This window comes from Aristolochia californica, unplaced genomic scaffold (genome assembly GCF_029961685.1).
Source record: "Aristolochia californica isolate CCGP_79_NKW_82.1479 unplaced genomic scaffold, dmAriCali1.0.hap1 SCAF_2, whole genome shotgun sequence".
In the NCBI taxonomy this organism is placed as follows: domain Eukaryota; kingdom Viridiplantae; phylum Streptophyta; class Magnoliopsida; order Piperales; family Aristolochiaceae; genus Aristolochia; species Aristolochia californica.
This window is the reverse complement of record NW_027181881.1, coordinates 42,858,818-42,877,826: the sequence shown is the minus strand read 5'-3', so window position 1 is coordinate 42,877,826 and position 19,009 is coordinate 42,858,818. Positions and strand designations below refer to the sequence as shown.

The 19,009-nt window shown below is 39.1% G+C and overlaps 3 protein-coding genes across 3 annotated transcripts; 2 read left to right on the top strand and 1 right to left on the bottom strand.

The window, feature by feature from the left end:
* The first annotated feature begins 119 nt into the window (after positions 1–119).
* On the top strand, positions 120–4,048 carry LOC137955783 (vesicle-associated membrane protein 724). Its single transcript, XM_068802902.1, has 5 exons — positions 120–577; positions 2,704–2,845; positions 2,931–3,051; positions 3,370–3,432; positions 3,525–4,048. Exons 1-5 carry the CDS (start codon positions 388–390, stop codon positions 3,672–3,674), a joined length of 666 nt encoding a protein of 221 aa, XP_068659003.1. The 5' UTR covers positions 120–387; the 3' UTR covers positions 3,675–4,048.
* Positions 4,049–4,388: 340 nt separating this feature from the next.
* On the bottom strand, positions 4,389–9,806 carry LOC137956749 (dephospho-CoA kinase). Its single transcript, XM_068804354.1, has 3 exons — positions 9,561–9,806; positions 9,252–9,397; positions 4,389–4,919 (listed from the first exon to the last, which is right to left on the bottom strand). The coding sequence occupies exons 1-3, from the start codon at positions 9,666–9,668 to the stop codon at positions 4,463–4,465; spliced, it is 711 nt and encodes a 236-aa protein (XP_068660455.1). The 5' UTR covers positions 9,669–9,806; the 3' UTR covers positions 4,389–4,462.
* A 6,724-nt stretch (positions 9,807–16,530) lies between these two features.
* Positions 16,531–18,111, top strand: LOC137956340 (heavy metal-associated isoprenylated plant protein 35). Its single transcript, XM_068803805.1, has 3 exons — positions 16,531–16,676; positions 16,785–16,860; positions 16,980–18,111. Exons 1-3 carry the CDS (start codon positions 16,635–16,637, stop codon positions 17,834–17,836), a joined length of 975 nt encoding a protein of 324 aa, XP_068659906.1. The 5' UTR covers positions 16,531–16,634; the 3' UTR covers positions 17,837–18,111.
* Positions 18,112–19,009: the final 898 nt, after the last annotated feature.

Here is a 19,009-nt window from a genome sequence, read left to right as displayed (position 1 = left end):
GACCTCGGCCATCGGCCCGATTATTAGCGTCCATTTCGGTTGCTGATCTGGCAATTTAAAAGTCATCGCCACGCGGCGCCGCAAGTGTTGATTTTCTTGCTCTTTCCCTTTCGCCTCCCTCTCCACTCTCCACAGTTTAAGAGGTCACCCTCTCCGTGGGAGAAAGAAAAGGAATATCTGTCCCTGGTCTAGCACTCCAACCCCCTCCACTCAGCACTTTGCTTCTTCTTCGGAAAATGCCAACCTCCTACACAGCCCCACTACAGAAGCACAGAAAACAACAATAAAAGTCGCCCGTAAAGATCACCAGGTGCGCTACAGGTATCTCTGCTCGTTTCGTCGGAGATCCGACCCCAACCGGGGTTCACGAGGTCGGAGGAGACGAGAATGAGCCAGGAATCCTTCATTTATAGCTTCGTCGCGAGGGGGGCCATGATCTTGGCGGAGTACACCGAGTTCACTGGGAATTTTCAATCCATCGCTTCTCAGTGCCTGCAGAGGCTCCCTTTCTCGAATAATAAGTTCACCTACAATTGCGACCATCACACCTTCAATTTCCTCGTCGAAGACGGTTACGGTGAGCGCCTTTGATTTTTAATTGGGGTTTTTGGTTGTTACTTTTTCGTCCTTTCTTTTTGTACTGTCTGTGGGATTGTGAATACTTTTTAGCATTTCGAGGATTGATATGAGATAGTGACAGAAAAAAAAAAAAACACTTGAGAGGAAAAGGAAATAACTTATAGTCGCCCAAAAACAAAACTTGAAATCTGATAATGATGATCCAATCATAAACTGACATATAAAGCCTAGACAGAGTAGGGTTTTACTTGAATTCGTATCTGTTAAAAAAGGATTTCCGGGCATTCTTAATTAAATTGTTCTAAGCATAAGCTGTTCCACGGTCTCTACCTCTAAGCATAAACATCCCGTCCAGTTTGAACAATTATCAGTTAATAAGTCGTCTAGTTTGGACCTTCATGTGACGAGATCGTATCTTTCTGAGTCTCCTCAATCCTTTGCTTGGTCGAGTCTCCTGAACGAGACAAAAATCTTACTCAATTATGAGTGTTGTTTTATTGGAGAAGGAAAGTATAATTTTGAGTTAGGACATCGTCCCAGTTCAATTTCGTTCAAGTTAGACCTGGATATTCATCCCATCTTATTCATGGAACTCGAGATTTTTAAAGATTTAACTGAGGATTATCAAATGAAGCATCCTACCCAGCATTCAACATATCAAGTAGTTAAGGCCTCTTGGCTGATTTGATCTGTTCAAACTTCAAAAGGAACTTCATCTAAGAGCATCTAGATTGAGAGTGAAAGTGCCTTTTATTGCTGTTCTTGGATGCTTGAGTAGAAAGGGAGATCATTTATAACATTATTTGTTGCTTTTTTTACAGTCTAGTAACTCAAGAAGCCGTCGAATGATAATATCCTTACTTTCCCAATATTGTTATTTCAATCTATCGTGCTACTAAACATCTAGACATCCATCTAGGTTCTATGAGCTGAACTTATTAACCAGGATTTCAGCTTCTACTGTGGAGCAGTCAGGGAGTAGTTTACAAGTTTATCAAGTTATGAAGGATATGGGGATTGTGATTAGGTCTTCTTTAATGATCATAATTGAATGTTGAAACCTTCAGTATTCTGAGATTGACATTCATGATTTCTGTTGAATCAACAATTCATAGCCATGAGTTAATGTGTGAGGAACCTATGGTGAAAGGTACTGTGCATCCACTGATGTAAACAAGAGGATAGAACATGAAGTGAAGCATCATATTTTATGAAGCAGAGGCAGATGAATCAACAATGTAACAGCTAGATTTATAAATGATTAAAAGGTCAAGGATTAAATCTTCTTGCCATTTTTATTATCAAAATATTTCTCAGGATTTCTTTCATTTGAAGCATCAGAATGTTATGCCTCATTTGCCTTCATTTGAAGACGTTAAGTTTTTTCCTTTTTCAACAAGCTAAAGACCTTCATCTAAGATCATACGGTCATAGCATTCATCAGGTTCCGCTTTGAATAGCTATTTGTCCTGATCCTATCCATAAGCCGGATGCTCTGGTTGCTCCAAGAACTATATGAGCTAGATCTCAGATGTTGTTGATGATCTTCTTTAACTGAAATAGCATGATGATGAACATTTTCAAGATAATAGCTTCAGGCAGCTTGTCTAAAAAAATCCTTAATTATTGAAATTAGATCCTCACTGTTGGCAAGGTGTTAGCCTTCACAAAGAGCAATTTCACTTAGCCTTTAGTAGTTGAGGGAGGATTTCAAGCTGTCATTTCCTGGGCAAAAAGTATGGCTGACCCCATGATGTTTTAATTAGACATGTATTCAGACATGATTCAGTCATGCCAATACTCTTGGAATCGTGTCATTGATAGACAAATTCAGAAGCAGGTGCTTTATTGTATTTTTGGTATTTACTTTCCTGTTTTTGTTTTTATTATATTTCTTCTTTTGCTTAGCATGGTACTTCTTCTTTTTTTCAGTAAAATTTTCACTCACCATTGAAAAAGAAAAAATACTGCTCATAGTAAGTGTAACCAACTTCTCATTTGAGGGTGTTCATATGTTTCTTTTCTTTGTGAAGGATGTGACTTTTTCATTTGATCTTCCATGTAAGAAAATTCATATTTGACAATTTTTATATGAAACTAATAGGTATGCTTTCTCATTTGCAGCCTATTGTGTTGTTGCCAAAGAATCTGTTGCAAAACAAGTCTCAATTGCCTTTTTGGAATGTCTAAAAAATGATTTCAAAAAAAGATATGGAGGTGGTAAGGCTGATACAGCCATGGCAAAAAGCCTAAGCAAAGAATTTGGGTAAGTTGCTTTCCAGAATTTATTTATTTAAAGAAAGAAATTGTTATCCGATTTTTTCCTGTTTGGTGGTTTTTTAATTTCTCAGGCCAGCAATGAAAGAGCACATGCAGTACATCATTGACCATGCAGAAGAGATTGAAAAACTTCTTAAAGTGAAGGCTCAAGTTTCAGAAGTTAAAAGTATTATGCTGGAGAACATTGACAAGGTAATCAAACCGAATCCTATTTTTGTTTAGGCTACTAATAATTTGGACTCTTAAGTAATTTTTTTGAAATAGAATCTGTTTAGACATAAACATACAGATTTGATAACTTGTGGCCAAAATTGTGTGGTACTGTGTTGATATCATCATATTTGGTTAATTTCTATGCTGTTCTAATTGTTCCAGGTTGTAATCACCGTCAGTTATGGTGTTAAAATGAATTTATTTCTTCCAAGAATAAAATTTACTGAGCAACTTTTCATTGTTCTTTAAATCTAATCAGCTAGGAATTTGTTGACGAATCTTCTTGCCATGATATAGGCTATGGACAGAGGTGAAAAGTTGGATACCCTCACAGAAAAGACAGAGGATTTGCGATCCCATGTAGTCATCCAATCACTCAACTAAGCAGTGTAATCTCTTTCATTCCTCCTGTTGATTTCACCTAATAGATATATCTTCGAATGATATTCCAGGCACAAGAATTTAAGAAGCAAGGTACACATATTCGAAGGAAGATGTGGTTCCAGAACATGAAAATAAAACTGGTTGTTCTTGCAGTTCTCTTGCTTCTTGTACTCGTAGTGTGGGTCTCTGTTTGCCAAGGGTTTGACTGCACCAACTAGACTTATTGACTGATTACTAACCAAAGACAAGGAAGGATTGCAGCATGCTCTATGGTAGCTGAAACATCCTTTAGCTGTCACTAAAGGTAGCAGTGGATGTCGGAGATTGCAAATATTCTGGGAAAGCAATGGCCAAAAGCTTGGTGCCCCAGTAACTGGTGTTTGTCGGGGCTAGTGGCGAGAACATGATGCATGTACTACATCTTCAGCAAGCTGCTTGTCTCTGCCTTTTTGAAATGTTTGCTTGTGAGCTTTTTATACATTTACTGACAGTCGAAATAGCCTGTGCTATGTTAAACATGCTTTGTAATAATTGTTTTGCCTTAATGAACCACTTGATTGGTAAAAGGTCATGATTTAGAGGTGAATGTGCAAAAGACCAAAGTTTGTTTTAACCTTCTCTTATTTTGAAGTTTAGTTTTCAATACGGTTGATCCAATACGAAAAATCATTTGGTGCGAAATATACGAAATGGTTATCCCAGTTGGTTAATCATGCAAAATGGTTATTTTAACTGTTCGAACAGTTGAGATAACCGTTGATCATGATTGAACGGTTAAGATAATTGTTTCACATATTTCATACCAAATAATTTTTCGTATTTGATCAACCCTCTAACTTTCATTATTGTAGGACAGCTATACAATTTTGCATGGGAACCTACTAAGAAAGGAATGAATTTAGGTACAACATGAACCACAGGACGTGCACAGGCAACAGAAATTAAAAGCAATTTACCCAAACCATATGAGAAATTCCATCGTCCATAAATCACTAACAATACAAAGTCAGGTTGCTGTTTTTACATCATTATAGACATTTCTGAAGAGCAGCACACCTACAACTATGGAAACAAGAACCCAGAATGCACCTCTTCTGGAAAGACCAAATTCCTTCCATGTTAGTGGGCTCGTTATTTCGTTAAGGACTTCCTGAAACTGTTCCTTTGTATTCTCTAGTGATCGGGAGTTATCAATAACTATATCTGCCCTTGACCTTTTCCAGTCAAGGGCAGTTTGTGCATTGATCCTATTCCTCGCCTGCTCCTCAGATATCCCATCTCTTGCAATGAGACGATGAAGTTGGGTGTCTGGGTCTACCCATACAACTATAATAGGTTTTGTCCATTGGTCCATTTTAGCCTCAAATAGTAAAGGAATGTCGAGAACAATGACCTTAGAACCTTTAAACCAAAGCTTCACAATTTCCCAAAAGAGCCCAGAAGAAATAAATGGAGCCAATAACCTGCAAGGAAAAATCAAGATGTCACCAGAATATCAACAGCAAAAAACCAAGTAGTGAAATCAACCTGGTACGAATAATGGACGTCAGTGGAAAAGATATTATACAGGAAATGAGGCAGAGCTGAGGATGAGTGATCGGGCATTGTTCCCACTCAAATTGTTATGCAAGAAATGATTCTGTAGTGACCATACAATAGAAATCACTAGAGGTCAATGTTTAAAAACCAAAAATCAACGTCAACACTTACTGTTATTAACATGAATAACTTTAGGTCCACCTCTAGTAGGAGACTCAGTGGACTTCCAAGGGACTGTGCAGCTTGAGAAACTCATGCCTCAGTTAACTTTCTAGAGATATGCAATTAAAACCAACAGAGGCAAAAAAAAAAAAAAATTCTGAAAAGAGGCAATTTTAATGGGCCAAGAGGTCGAGTAGTGAAGTCTAATACAAAGAGGGAGAGGGCAAAACAATGAGAAATTGCTGAGCTGCCCCTCATTGGCAAGCTTATCAGCTAAGCCATTTGTACTTCTATTTACATGAGACCACTTACAAACTACTTTTGAAGCAAGATTAAAAATTTCAAGGAACACTGAGATATAGCCATAGAGGCTTCCTCTCATGCAGGCACCAGCTTATAACTGCTTTAGTCCCCCTCAAACCTCCAGAGGGGCGGCAAGGCACTGTCTGTACGGCCTAAGACCATGGAAAACCACGTTTATTTCTGCAGAAATTGAGTCAACCTGACCCAACGAAGCACAAAAAGAGAGAATCACTGTACCGTCCTGGAGCCAGAACACACCACTGTCTCCAGCTAGCCCTAGATTACCTTTGGAACACCTATCAAAATTCATCTTGATATTGCCAGCAGCTGGGGGGCACCAAATATGGAGGTTGGCAGGCCTAGATCCAGACAAATTAGCCACAAGACACTAGCTGCTGCAAATGTGTTAAGCATCTAGCCAATACTACCCAAAAGACCGGCCTGTTAGGTAGCGGAAAGCCAAGTACTTAACCCAGGACCATAACATCACATCCCACCTTCACGAGCCGACGTCCACAACGGCACACTCTAGCGACACTGGCCCGATCCACTTTTTTTGTGACCCTACCAATAATTTTAATCCAGCCTCTACGTTGCCCCCTCCGCTATATAACGACGGCCCACTCTAGCGACACTGGCCCGACCCACCTTTTTGTGACCCTACCAGTAATTTTAATCCAGCCTCTAGGTCGCCCCCTCCGCTAAGTTTGCTCATGCCGGGATTCGAACTCGCGACGTGGGCGCCCGCTCTGATACCAAATGTTAAACACCTAGCCAATACTACCCAAAAGACCGGCCTAGTAGGTAGCGGAAAACCAAGTACTTAACCCAGGACCATAACAAAATGAGATCACTAGGGGCTCCTTCAAATGCAGGCCTAGCAGTGACCCATGAGATAATTTGCTGCATGACATCAGCAATAAGCTTTTGCACATGGGAGGCTTGTCCTCTGAAATGCCTGCTATTCCTCTTGTTCCAAATCACCAAGGGAATGTAGGGGAGGCAAGCTCTCCAAAGGATTGAGCCGAGAAGGGGAAGCAAAGTAGGGCACACAGGAGGTTAAAGAGACAAAGGAAATGACTCCAGATGGGCATGGTACTGAATTAGTGAATCAAAAGCTGGTTGACGGTCTCCTCTTCAGAAATAAAGAGCTTGCACAGGGTAATGGCTGGCACTACATCATGCTTAAGAGACTGCCAAATGCAAGGATGGTATTGTGCATGACACTCCAGATGAAGAATTTCACTTTTGGAGGTGCTTCCGGGGACCAGGCTAAAGCAACAACATGGTTCTAGGGGGGCCTATGAGAGATGCTGTATCCACTTCAAACCTCATAGATTCCCGATGAATTAGAAGTTCAGAGGAGGGAGACTTTTAACACTGGCCTGACCTGAAGGTGTGGTATTCTTTTGGGTGAGCAAAGAGCAGCCACGTAGAGATGGAGATAGCCCCATCAGTAACCTCAACAACAAAATGACAACAGGAAATGGCAAACAACCTATTTAATTGCACACAAAGGAGTTTGGTGGTAATCCATAGATCAGTTCAAAACTTAGTGGTTGATCCATTGGTGGCTAGATAGGGGATACTTTCCTGTAAGGATACTCGTCCAGCCATCTGGTGTTGTCATCAATGCTGAGATTATTCTCCTCCAAACAGTATTATCCTTCCTGACGAATCTTCACCCCTATTTCATAAAAAATGCCCTATTTTTGACATCCCTCACACTTTTGACACCCAAAACCCACCCTCTTTGGGCTGACAGGTGTCCTTTCAGTTAACCAGATGGAACCTAAAGCCTTCTGTGGTACCTTTCCATAAGCAGCTCCTTCCAGGACTCTCAATACCATCAGCAATGATTGTAAGGGAGAACTTTAGTAAGGTTAGTGTAACAGTCTTTGATACGATACGCCCTTTCCAAGCAGATAACCTCATCTCCAGCTTTTCAACAACCTTATCCCACAATGGTGTCAAAACTTTCTCCATAAATAATGGAAGACCCAAATAGGTGGAGGGAAGGGAGTCAGTTCTGCAGCCCAGAATATCCATTACTTCCTGCAGGAACCTGTTCGCCACTTTCAGCTCATACACCCTCGACTTTGCCAATTGATCTTTTAACCTGAGAAAATCTTGTAGAGGCCGAGCAAAGCCTTGGTGTACTTCACTTGTTCATCATTAGCTTGACAGAAAAAACATGTCATCGGCGAAATGGAAACAACGGCACATTGATCCCTAAAGAAAGCTTGACCCATTGGTTCAATACAACCAAGGCCAGTTGCCGTGAGAAAGAGAGCTGCCAAGTTCTCACCGATAATATTAAAGAAGGGTAGAGAGGGGCTCCCCTTGCCTCAATCCTCTAGATTCCCTAAAGAAACCACAGGCCATCCCATTTATCATAATGGAGAAATAGTCGAATGAGACCCAAGAATGAATTTAGAACCTCCATTTCCTGCCAAAGACGAGCCTGTCCAGCAGATAGTCTAGTAGTCTCCAATTGACTCTGTCAAATGCTTTCTCGAGGTTGAGCATAAGCATGATTACAGCCTTCCTTGTCAAATTAAATGGTGCAGCACCTCATGAACAACCATGGAAGAGTCAAGTATATTTTTCCTTCCCAAGAAGGCACTTTGGGTCTGATTAATAACTGCAAAGAGAACCATGCAGAACCTTAAGGCTAGAAATCTGGAAATAATTTTGCAGGTGCTCGACACCAGATTGATGGGCTTGTAGTCCATAGGAGCTTTCAGCCGCACTTTCTTTGGGATAAGGGTGACGAATGATGCCCCCATCGCCTTGGCCCTATTGCCTTTTATCATAGAATTTGTGCACCATGTTGATGACATCCTACTTGTTATGGCTTAGCATTCATAAAAAATTCTGCATTTAACCATCAAGTCCAGGGGCCTTGTCATGGGGCTTGGTGCAGACAGCCTCCTTGATTTCCTTGTCAGAGAACGGCCGTTCAATCAGAACGGCTACAACCTGAGAGATGCGCTTCAAATTGAGCCATTCAACAGATTGACTTCATCTCTTTGTCATCTGAGGTGACTGTTTCTAAACCGAAAATTGAATTTCACAACTTCTTCTCATGGAATAATTCATTGATGAGTTTCTGACGTTTTAATGTAATGAAGCAACAAAGAAAAAGCTAAATGTCTCATCCGGGGTGTTCTAGGATTTGTTGAAGTATTAGAAGAGAATCACTAAGAGAAAGAAAGCATTTTTTGTCTATTTACCAGAGAACAAGGAAAGTTTTATTGGTTCAACTGAGAAAGTAATGGAACAAGAATTTCAAACCAAGCTTGAGGTTTCACCAGCATAGTTTCAACAGATTTCATCGAACACTACTTCTGGAGAGGTTTAGACCGTTTATCAGTGGAAAGGGACAAACTTTCTTGTTCACACATATAATAAAGAAGAAATGCCAACGACTGCCAATTATGGAAGGGAAAATAAGATTGTGAGGTCAGAAGCAGGATCTCATAATTCCCATTGTGTTCTGGATAAACCATAGATAATTCTTCGGTTTTTCAAAAAAAAAAAAAAAAAGATAAGATTATCGTATACATTCATTAACCATGATATTTTCCATAGGCAGTGGTAACCTTAACTACGAACAACAGTAATCATCCATGCCCAGATGTAAATTCTCGAGTCGAAAACCTAGAATTGCAACTCAAATGGCAACCAAAGTATTTGGGGATTCCATTCCCCTCGAAAGACTAGATCATCTAGCTACGATTGTACGCTTTACAAATTAATAAAAGCAAGTAAAGTTAATATGCATATACCGGTTCAGGAGTTGGCGCTTCTCAGGATCAGAGAATACAATTTGCCCTAGACGAGCCCGATCAACTTCCCCATCATCACATAAAATTCCTTCACCAAATGCACGTACAACCCTTTTCCATCCACCGGTGCCCTTCCTCAGTACATCCTACAAGGACATCAATAATCTAATCAACTCAGAATAAACGTCACAAGTTAAAATTAAACCCGAAAGTATTATCCGAGCCAAACAGTTTCAGGATCTCGTAGAAAAGAATTCATGGAGGATGAAAAAAACAATTATATAAAGAGAACTCAGTAAAAGAAGAGACCCGAGCAACAACATCCGCATCCACAACCGGAATGCCGCTGGCTTTGAAAAGATGAGAGACTGTGCTCTTCCCGGAAGCAATCCCTCCAGTGAGACCTACAATCCTCATCTTCAACTGATAATGACTTGATATCAAAAATCAAGTAAATGTAGTAGAGCAAAGCTGTACCTACACCAACCGTCGCAAAGGTCAGCTTGACAACACCTACGATTGATGTCTATGGTTGAAAATGTAGATCTCCACCAAACTCCACTACTTACTAGTGTCTCAGTTTTTCATGGACAAACTCATATCCACCATTAGTGAGTATAACTTTATTTGAATCTTCTAAATTGGGTAGAAAACTCATATCCACCATTAGTGAGTATAACTTTATTTGAATCTTCTAAATTGGGTAGAAGGCTATCCAAAAATGATAGGAAATCTCTTTTGCTAACGTAATATCTTTGGGTCGAACTCACGTCGTGGCATATGGATAATTTAGGTGGATGCCCACGTATGAAATATCTGTTCTAATACTATGTTAAATTGGGTCGAAGACCCTATCCGAAAATGACTAATCACTTAGGAAACTTTTTTTGCCAACTAATAAACATAAGATTTTTGTACTCACTATGTGGGACTTCTGTCAATATTAATATTCAATGATTTTTTTTCAAAATTATTGATCTTTTGATGAAAATACCCTCATTTCGGTCCTCTACCCGTTCACAGTTTGAAAGTGATAAACAAAAAAAAAGCCGACTCATCCTTGCAGATGGTCATTTGAACCAAAGAAAAAGTTTTTGTGAGAAAGTAATCGACTACTTTAGGGGGGGCTTAGTCCACAATGAAGTGAAAATGAAGTGGAAATGAAGTAGAAAATTGAATTGAAGTGAAATGAATTACTTCTACTTCAACTCATGTTTGGGTGTTAGTCCAGGCCAGTTGAAGTGGCTGGAAAACAGATTCCAATGTTAGTGCCTGAAAAATAGATTCCAGTGTCATTTTCTAAATAAAGAAGAGAATGAGTAACCTTTTATGATTATAGTTTATTATAAATTAAAACAATAATTACGTGTGACTACAATAAATTATATAAAATTAATTAAAAATTTTAAAAATAACATAAGGGAATATAATAAATAAACCTAATGGTTTAATTAATTATAAAAATTAGATAATTAAACCAATTAATGATTATAGTTTACTATAAATGAAAACAATAATTATGTGTGACATGAATAAATTATATAAAATTAATAAAAAAATTAAAAAATAACATAAGAGAATATAATAAATAAACCTAATGGTTTAATTAATTATAGAAATTGGATAATTAACCAATAAATGATTAAAATTCATTATAAATTAATATACTAATTACGTGTGACTATAATAAGTTATATAAAATTAATAAAAATTTAAAAATAACATAAGGGAATATAATAAATAAACCTAATTGTTTAATTAATTATAGCAATTGCATAATTAAACCAATTAGTGATTAAAGTTTATTATAAATTAATATATTAATTACATGTGACTAGAATAAATTATTTAAAGTACATTAAACAGTTAAAAATAACATAAATGAATATAATTAATAAATAAATTATTTTATAATAACATAATATATAGTATAAAAATACTTAATAAATAAAATTAAAACACGTGACAAAAAGGTATAAAATGACAACAACGAATATAATTAGAGTAAATTATTTTTAACAACGAGTTTGTGCGTTTAACATCATCAACTTACTAGTTTAGTAGATACGAACGACAACATACATGTTTAAAAGCAATAAAGTATAACCACTAATAATCATTCCACATGCTAGTCACTATGGCATCTCGAAATTGTGTAGCTCTTGTGGATTCTGATACACGACGCCTCCGCATGGTTGTTGATAGGTTACCTTCATCCCGAAGATCATCACTATCATCGCTATCTTCATCCGAATTTTTACCTACTAATCAGAGCTCATCACCTCCTCCACCAACCTCATCATCTGAATCATCATCTTCCAATTCAAACATATCATTGTAATCCTCTTTACGTATATAATTGTGTAATATGCAACAAACTATTACAATTTTCTTCTTGTTCTTATAAGAAAACGGAGGAGCGACTTTCAACATTTGGAATCGAGCTTTTAAAGCACTAAAAGTTCGTTCAATAGTATTCCTCAAAGATGAGTGCCTTCAGTTGAATAACTCTTTATCATGTCTAGGAAGGTTGTCTCCAAATTCTTGTAGATGATAACGAGTTCCTCGATATGGAGCCAAAAATCCTAGCATATTTGCATAACCAGCATCGACTAGATAATATTTACCTACAATACAAAATATTTTTCACATAAGATAATTGAAGATAAAATAGAACAAATTACTACATAAAAATATATTATTTACCTTCAGGTACACAAATTCTATTTAGACAACTTGGAATAGAGTTCTAGTAATGTGGAAAACATAGAAAATGTTTTACAATAAATCATAATTTACTAACCTTGATATAGTCTTGCCATACAGAATGACATGCAGTAACTCGATGTGTGGTTGCATCCCAACCGAACCCACTGGTGTTGAGACATTTTATAAGTTTTCTTCCATGATCTTGTTCGATTCTTGAGCTGCTCAACAGTTTTTTTTATGAGCTGTGTTTTCATTGAACCTATTGACATAGTCCAAATACACTTCATGCTTCCAAACCCCGTTGGGCATCTTGTTCCCCATATTGACTTGCTCAACTAAGAGATCGAGCATTTTGTTGTCATCATCAAAGGTCCAAATGTCATATGATCGAGGGGTTTGTGGTCTTCTTCCAACCATTTATAATCTAAATCCGAGATGGTCATCATGAAAATTTTTTTTATCAGACAACCATTACTCGGCGTAGTAACTAGGGACACACAGAAACACAACCAACAAATAGTAAAATACCATGTGGTGGACATTTATAACTCCAAAATCTCCTCAACATATGGCAAATGCATTCCATAACACTTCAAACATATTCAACAACATTCTAAAACATTTCAAAATCAATCCAACTAATTTAATTGTAGATTACTAGAACAATGTAAACACTAACTCATTGAGTCCAAATTCACCCAACACCCCTGGTAGAGCCCCATATGGCTTCGCAGTCACTAAACCCTAAACCCGGACTAAACCCTAACCGAGAACCCTAACAAATTAAAATAAGCCCCAAACCCTAAACCCTAATCCCTAACAAATTCCAGACCTAAAGACTATACCTTAAAACCCTAAAAGTCCCAAACCCCAACTCTAATCCCGAAATTAAACCGTATCAACACGAATTTGAACCCTAAATCCCACAATTAGGCCACAATCAAGATAAATTACGCACAAAAATTAAAATTAACTCAAATACAACACTAAATTAGTTGATTTTTTTTAGGGTTTCGGGTTACCTTATGAAATTTGGGGGAAACCACCGTCGAATGGGAAAATGTAAGTCCAATGGAAGAAATCGACGCCTAACTGTCAAAAATCGAAGAAAATTGAAGGATATCGAAACCGAAATAGGTTAAATCAAAGGAAATCGGGGGAGGAGGAAAGAGAAGAGCGAGAACGAGAAGGGAGAGGGAGGCCGAGAGTGAGAAAAGATGGAGGCCTAGAGGGAAAAGAGAGAGGGAGAAGGAAGAGAAAGGCCGAGAGAGGGAGATGAGGCAAAAACGAGAGATGACAAGAGAAAGTAGAGGGAGCAGAGAACGAAGACGAGAGCCAACAGAGGGAGCAGAGAGAGCGAAAATGAGAGAAGAAGGTCGGGCGAAAAAATTTGTCGAGAGACGAAGGCCGAGTGAGAGGAGAGGAGAAGAGGAAATGAAAGGGATTTTTTGTTTCGGGGGGGGAAGAAGCGACGCTGTCGCTCATGGTAAGTGAATGATTCCAAAAAAAGGGCAGAATCAATTTTTCGTCGTTTTTGCTTGAGGAGATGAAACGTGTTATATCGGTTCAATTCAAATCATTCTGCACTAACGCCTTATTTGTGATGACCTAGGTAATGCGAGGGAATTCATTCCACTTCATTGTGGACTAACCCCCCCCTTAGAAGAAAGCAATTGACTACTTGCCATAATCTAGTGCTAGTAAAGTTTGTAACATAATATCCAACTATATTATAATCATATCTACTACTTATCATAATGTCAATGCCAGGATAAACATCTATATTATCATCATCACTAATAAAAAAAACTTAACTTTACAATGTAGCACACTATTGTGTGTCCACAACATATTAGTTTATAGCCTAGGACCATAATTGACCATGATGAAACATACCAAGAAGAGTGTGGTGGGCAGCCAATAATATGGTGTTAGGATATTTGATAACATAGTATATTTTTAATGAATACTATATTACATGTTTACTGCTTAACACAACATCTGTAGTGTCATTTGTTACTTTACAATGTTCCACATAGTTATGTGTTTTCACAACACAACTATCTCATAACCTAGAAATGTAATTGACCAAAGTGTTATATGCTAACAACTTAGTATTGTGGGATGCTCGATAACAAAATATTGGGGTTGTTAACAACATAGTATGTTACCAATGGGTTATATAGAGCCATCTTAAGGCAAACAATTGATTACTCTTCCAAAAAATAGAGATCGGGCATGAGAATTTTATATGGTTGAGGTTATGAGCCTAATCTATGGACAAAAAGAGAGAAGGAGAAATTGTATTGAATCAAAACGATTTTTACATCAATACAAGCCTATCTATATGTTGAAGATGGATAATTTGAATCTTTAATTTAAAAAATAAAAATCAATTAAGATATTTTTCTTGATTTTAAGAAATCTCTTATCATTCCATCTCAAGTTGTATTGGGGTAAGTGATCAAGTTTTCTTTTCCTGAGCCATTAAAAGGTTCTTCCCAGGATTGTTCCAAGCAAGAAGAGACACATACCATCTCATTTCAAGCTCACTTTTAAGGTCCCTCCGAAGACATTCATGCCTGACTGCAATTTATATCTTTTATGTTACTATACACCAAGAAAAAATCTTCCTGCAGTCCCATTCCAATATATTTTGAAATGAAATGGCAGCAGAGATGAAAAGTTATTGGCCAAAAAGATAAATTAAAGGGTCTTCGGAGGTAGTGAGAAGTGACACTTAAAAGCACTTCCCAGTGGTTTGATGAGAGCAAGGACAAAGTGAAACCAATAATTCACAAACGTGAGCCAGTGTTAGTACTACTACTGCAAGTTGATTCAGATCTTCGTACTCAGCTTGATAACCTCCAGTCGTGTCAATCGGAAAACTTATTTTTATTGTACTGTTTTTTTTTTTTTTTTTTTTGTGGCCTGACGAAAGATTATTAGATATGTTGAAGGATCTAATGAAAAAAAACAACAGAAATCAGAGTATCCAGAGAAACTTATTCCTGGTTTAGGAAGAAGATGAGAAAAGTAACAGCAAGCAGCAGCACAAAGAAGAAGAAGGAGCAGGAAGAAGAAGAGTGCTTAGTGACAGTTCCTTGATCACGACGGAAGCCAAACAATGCGGACCCATGTATATTTTTGTGATCGATGCACGTGGTTTTGCTAATGTTATAATAAAAACAAGGATCAAATTACAGGAAAAGTGCTTCTTCGAAAAGATTATTCTATGAACATGCATGCAAAAGATCACTCCTGGTACCTTCGAGACGCGTATCAGAGTTTCGATCAGAGCAGTTTATAACTCCTCAGGGACTGAAAGGCTGCTGGAGGCGGAGGCTCATCTCCTTGCTTTTACTAATTCACTCTACTCTTTAAACACGTCTAACATTCAGAAACTTTACTTCTTGATGGCTCTTCAGAGGCAATTCGCCCAGAAAAAAAAACGGTTATCTTAACAAGTGAAACCTTATAAAATTCATTATACTTTAGCCGAATGCATCAGACTTCCATATTTCAGTTGCTGCGGACAAACTATCTTTTTCAGCTTTACTGGCTGTGTTTGATTTCTTAAAATAAGGAGAGGAAAAAGGAGGAAGAGACGGAGATCATCATAGGAACGAAGAGAATGGAGATATTGTTCCTAAATAAGCACTTGGGTGTGGCTGATTTGTGTGGACACATCAGATCAGCCAAATTGAAATTGTTTATCTGGGTTTAAAGCTGCCTGAGAGAAGAGGATTTGACTGGAGTCTGCAACTTTAGTTAGCACTGAAGGCTTGAGTCTGTACAAGTCTGCAACTAATTTGGCCTAATCGCAAGCATATCTGTGAGCTGAATAAATGGTATTAAATAAAAATTAAAACAGTGTAATTCTTCCTCAACAATGTCCTTAATTCTCTCTCATTAACAGTTAGAACTAGCTAGATTTTAATCACGAAACCGAGCTAGATTTTAATCACGAAACCGAAGTAGACAGAAATATTACGTCGTGTCGAAAAGATCAAAATTTCATTGTCTCTGCAGAATATTTAAGACGAAAGGAGGTAAGATATTATCCTCCATCAAAACCCATCAATGAAAAGTGCACAGAAGCAGAGAAATAATTCGGAGGTCCTGTCAACGATTATCCTCAATTTCCTTTCTTCTACTTTCCTGCTCTTCCGAATATAATTGCTTATCAGACCTTACAAACAGAGAACGCGTCCCAGAACTGATAAAAGTAAGTTTTGTAGCTTTTAAGTTTTCATTGTTCGCATTAGTAAGAAACCGCCGTTGCTTTTCATGGCAGAGTACAATAAATGATATTCCTCGTTTACCTGAACTACCCCTCTTTCTTGCAAGTCTCTTCCATTGAAAAATCCCAATTCATCGGCTTCAATCTCCCATTTCGGCATGTGAACATTCCTCGTATGCATGTCTCTGTGTGTGGTTCGTCGTTGAATACAGTGCTTTTAATTCACTGGAATACAAGAGGGTGTTTTCGCCAATTTAGATCGATGAGTATATCGCTAAGGTACGTGCCAGATGCCATTGTCGTCACATTCCACCACCGCTTCCTCTCTCCTTTTTACTCCTCTCCAAGCCTCAACTGACTCGCCATTCCAACCCTCCCGCTCTCTCTCCCTTTTCTCAAACCCCTCCTCGAAAGCGGCGAGTTTCTCTCCAATGGCGGGCACCGAAGGACCAGCAGAACCTCTCAAATATCAGGTACGCCGCGGCCGAGCCAGCTAGCGTTTAATTAAATGATAACTCTCGTCTTTCTCGTCTATTTATCAGTTTTCCGGTTGATGAGACCCTTTTATGTCCTTTTCTCAGACATGGGCTTTGAAAGTTTCCATCCATTGCGAAGGTTGTAAGAAGAAAGTTAAGAAAGTTTTACAGAGCGTCGAAGGTAAGGAAACGATCCCGTTCCCTGTCATAGGTCGATAACTTCGTTTGATTTTACTTGAAGAAATTCCAACTGTTGGAACTGATTCTGTCCTTGTTAAATGCTCTGTTCTTTTTATTCAGGCGTTTACACGACGACCATTGATTCGCAGCAGCATAAAGTCATGGTCACCGGAAACGTGGACGCCGACACTCTAATCAAGAAGCTTTTAAAATCAGGGAAGGTGGCGGAGCTTTGGCCTGAGAAAAGCGAGAAGAAGGACAAAAAACAATCCAAGTCCGGGGGGAAAGTAAAGGCGAAGGAGACAAATAGCAGCGAAGATGGCGTATCTGATACAGAGAAGAAAGCTCAGGTATCTGATACAGAAAAGAAAGCACAGATATCTGATTCAGAGAAGAAAGTTCAGGATCAGGAAGAAGGTAAAAAGCCTCGCGCCAAAAACACCGAACCAGCGGAAGTTGCAAATAATAACCCCAACGGAGAAAGTAACAAAACTTCGCAAAAGACGGATGCTTCTCCCGGAACCCCGTCCGATAAAAAACCGACCCTCGACAACCCCGCGTCCTCCGCCGGTGCTCCGACGTCCGGCGGTTCTGGCAAGAAAAAGAAGAAAAAAGGGCAAAAAGTTAACATCAATGCTCCTACGAACACGAGCGGCGGCGGCGGCGAGGACGACGAGGACGACCGAGGCTCGCTAGGCACAAAGCCCGGCGAAGCCATGGGCTGGGGACCCTCGAACGTGCCATCCAAACACAGCCCTCCACGTCAGCAATTCACTCCGTTTCCGGCTCAGTCTCAGCCACCGCCGCCGCCGGTGTACGCAGTCAGCTACAATACCTCGTATCCCTCCGCGAGTTACGGTGCTTCATACTACGCGGAGCCGGCGTCTCCCTACACGTACGTGTACCCTCCTACCCATTCCACCGCGTCCTACGACATGTTCAGCGACGAGAATGCCAACGCCTGCGGGATCATGTGAGCATCCGTGGACAGTCGTCGTACTCTTCACTCACCAGCGTCGGCGCAGAAAAAGAAGCCGAAAGAGGGGCTTTTTTTTTGTAGCGTATTGAATGTAAAAAGCTTAATTAGATGGTAGAGAAGAAAGCTTATTTTGGCATCATCAATAACGTGGTTGATTAAGATTTAAAGAGGGTTTTTGGCGGGGTTGTCGTCGTTTTGTTCAGTGTAAAACCGGTAAAAGTACGAGGCGTGCTGGGTGGGTTTTTTGTACTGTTTGGGACCAAATGCTTGTAATCTTGCTGTAAAGTGGACAAATTTAAAGTATGATTTTATAATTGTGAAGTGTTAATGGAGATTAAGGTAGGGAAGAGGATTAATTAGCATTTTTGCTGAGTGGGGGGGAGTGAACTGAATTGATTATTCCTTCGTACGATGTCATCGGTTTTCTCCTTTTAAAATGCTGCATCTGGGAAAGAGAAAGCTGAGTAGTCGCGTCAGACTTTGTGGGAGGGATTTCTCTCTCTCCCTGTGCTTTTAAGGGAGAACCGGTGGGACAATCAGGTTCCCCGTGCTTTTCTCCGGCTCCGGCGATACCCAACCAGTCTCGTGCCCTTATCTTACCCAAAGAATAGGCTCAAACAGAATAAAAATCTCTGATCAATCTGTTATATCCCCGACTCGAGTCTCTGTATTGTTTGACATTCCTGCGAGAACTGGGGGAAAGGTCAAGGGCGATTGGTTCCAGCTTTTGTTATATTCTTATTGCACTAAGGAATGAGATTTGGGGCCGAGGGCGTCCCTGCAAATTACACCCATTCCCGAATATCAATCTCTTCGAATCATTCATCTCTACCAACTTTTGCAAGCCCCACCCTGCTTCCTATTCTTTATTTTCCTTTCAGGGGGCATATTCTGTGACGGCATAGATATTGCTCCGAAAGGAAGAAAATGGGGCTAAACTACACTGAAGATAGAAGGAATTGGTTCTGGAAAGGTCTAGGACATGATATACCTGGCCATTGGCAATGTCAATCAATTCAAAATATGTATCAGAAGAGGAGTACTGAATGGAAAGCTTTGCTTGTATGCAGTCCACCTGTAGGATATTTTTCCTCAAAAAACACTGTTTAACACAAATCTTCACTTGCCTTTAGTGGACATCATAATGCTCGTCTCAAATTTGGTTCTTTCC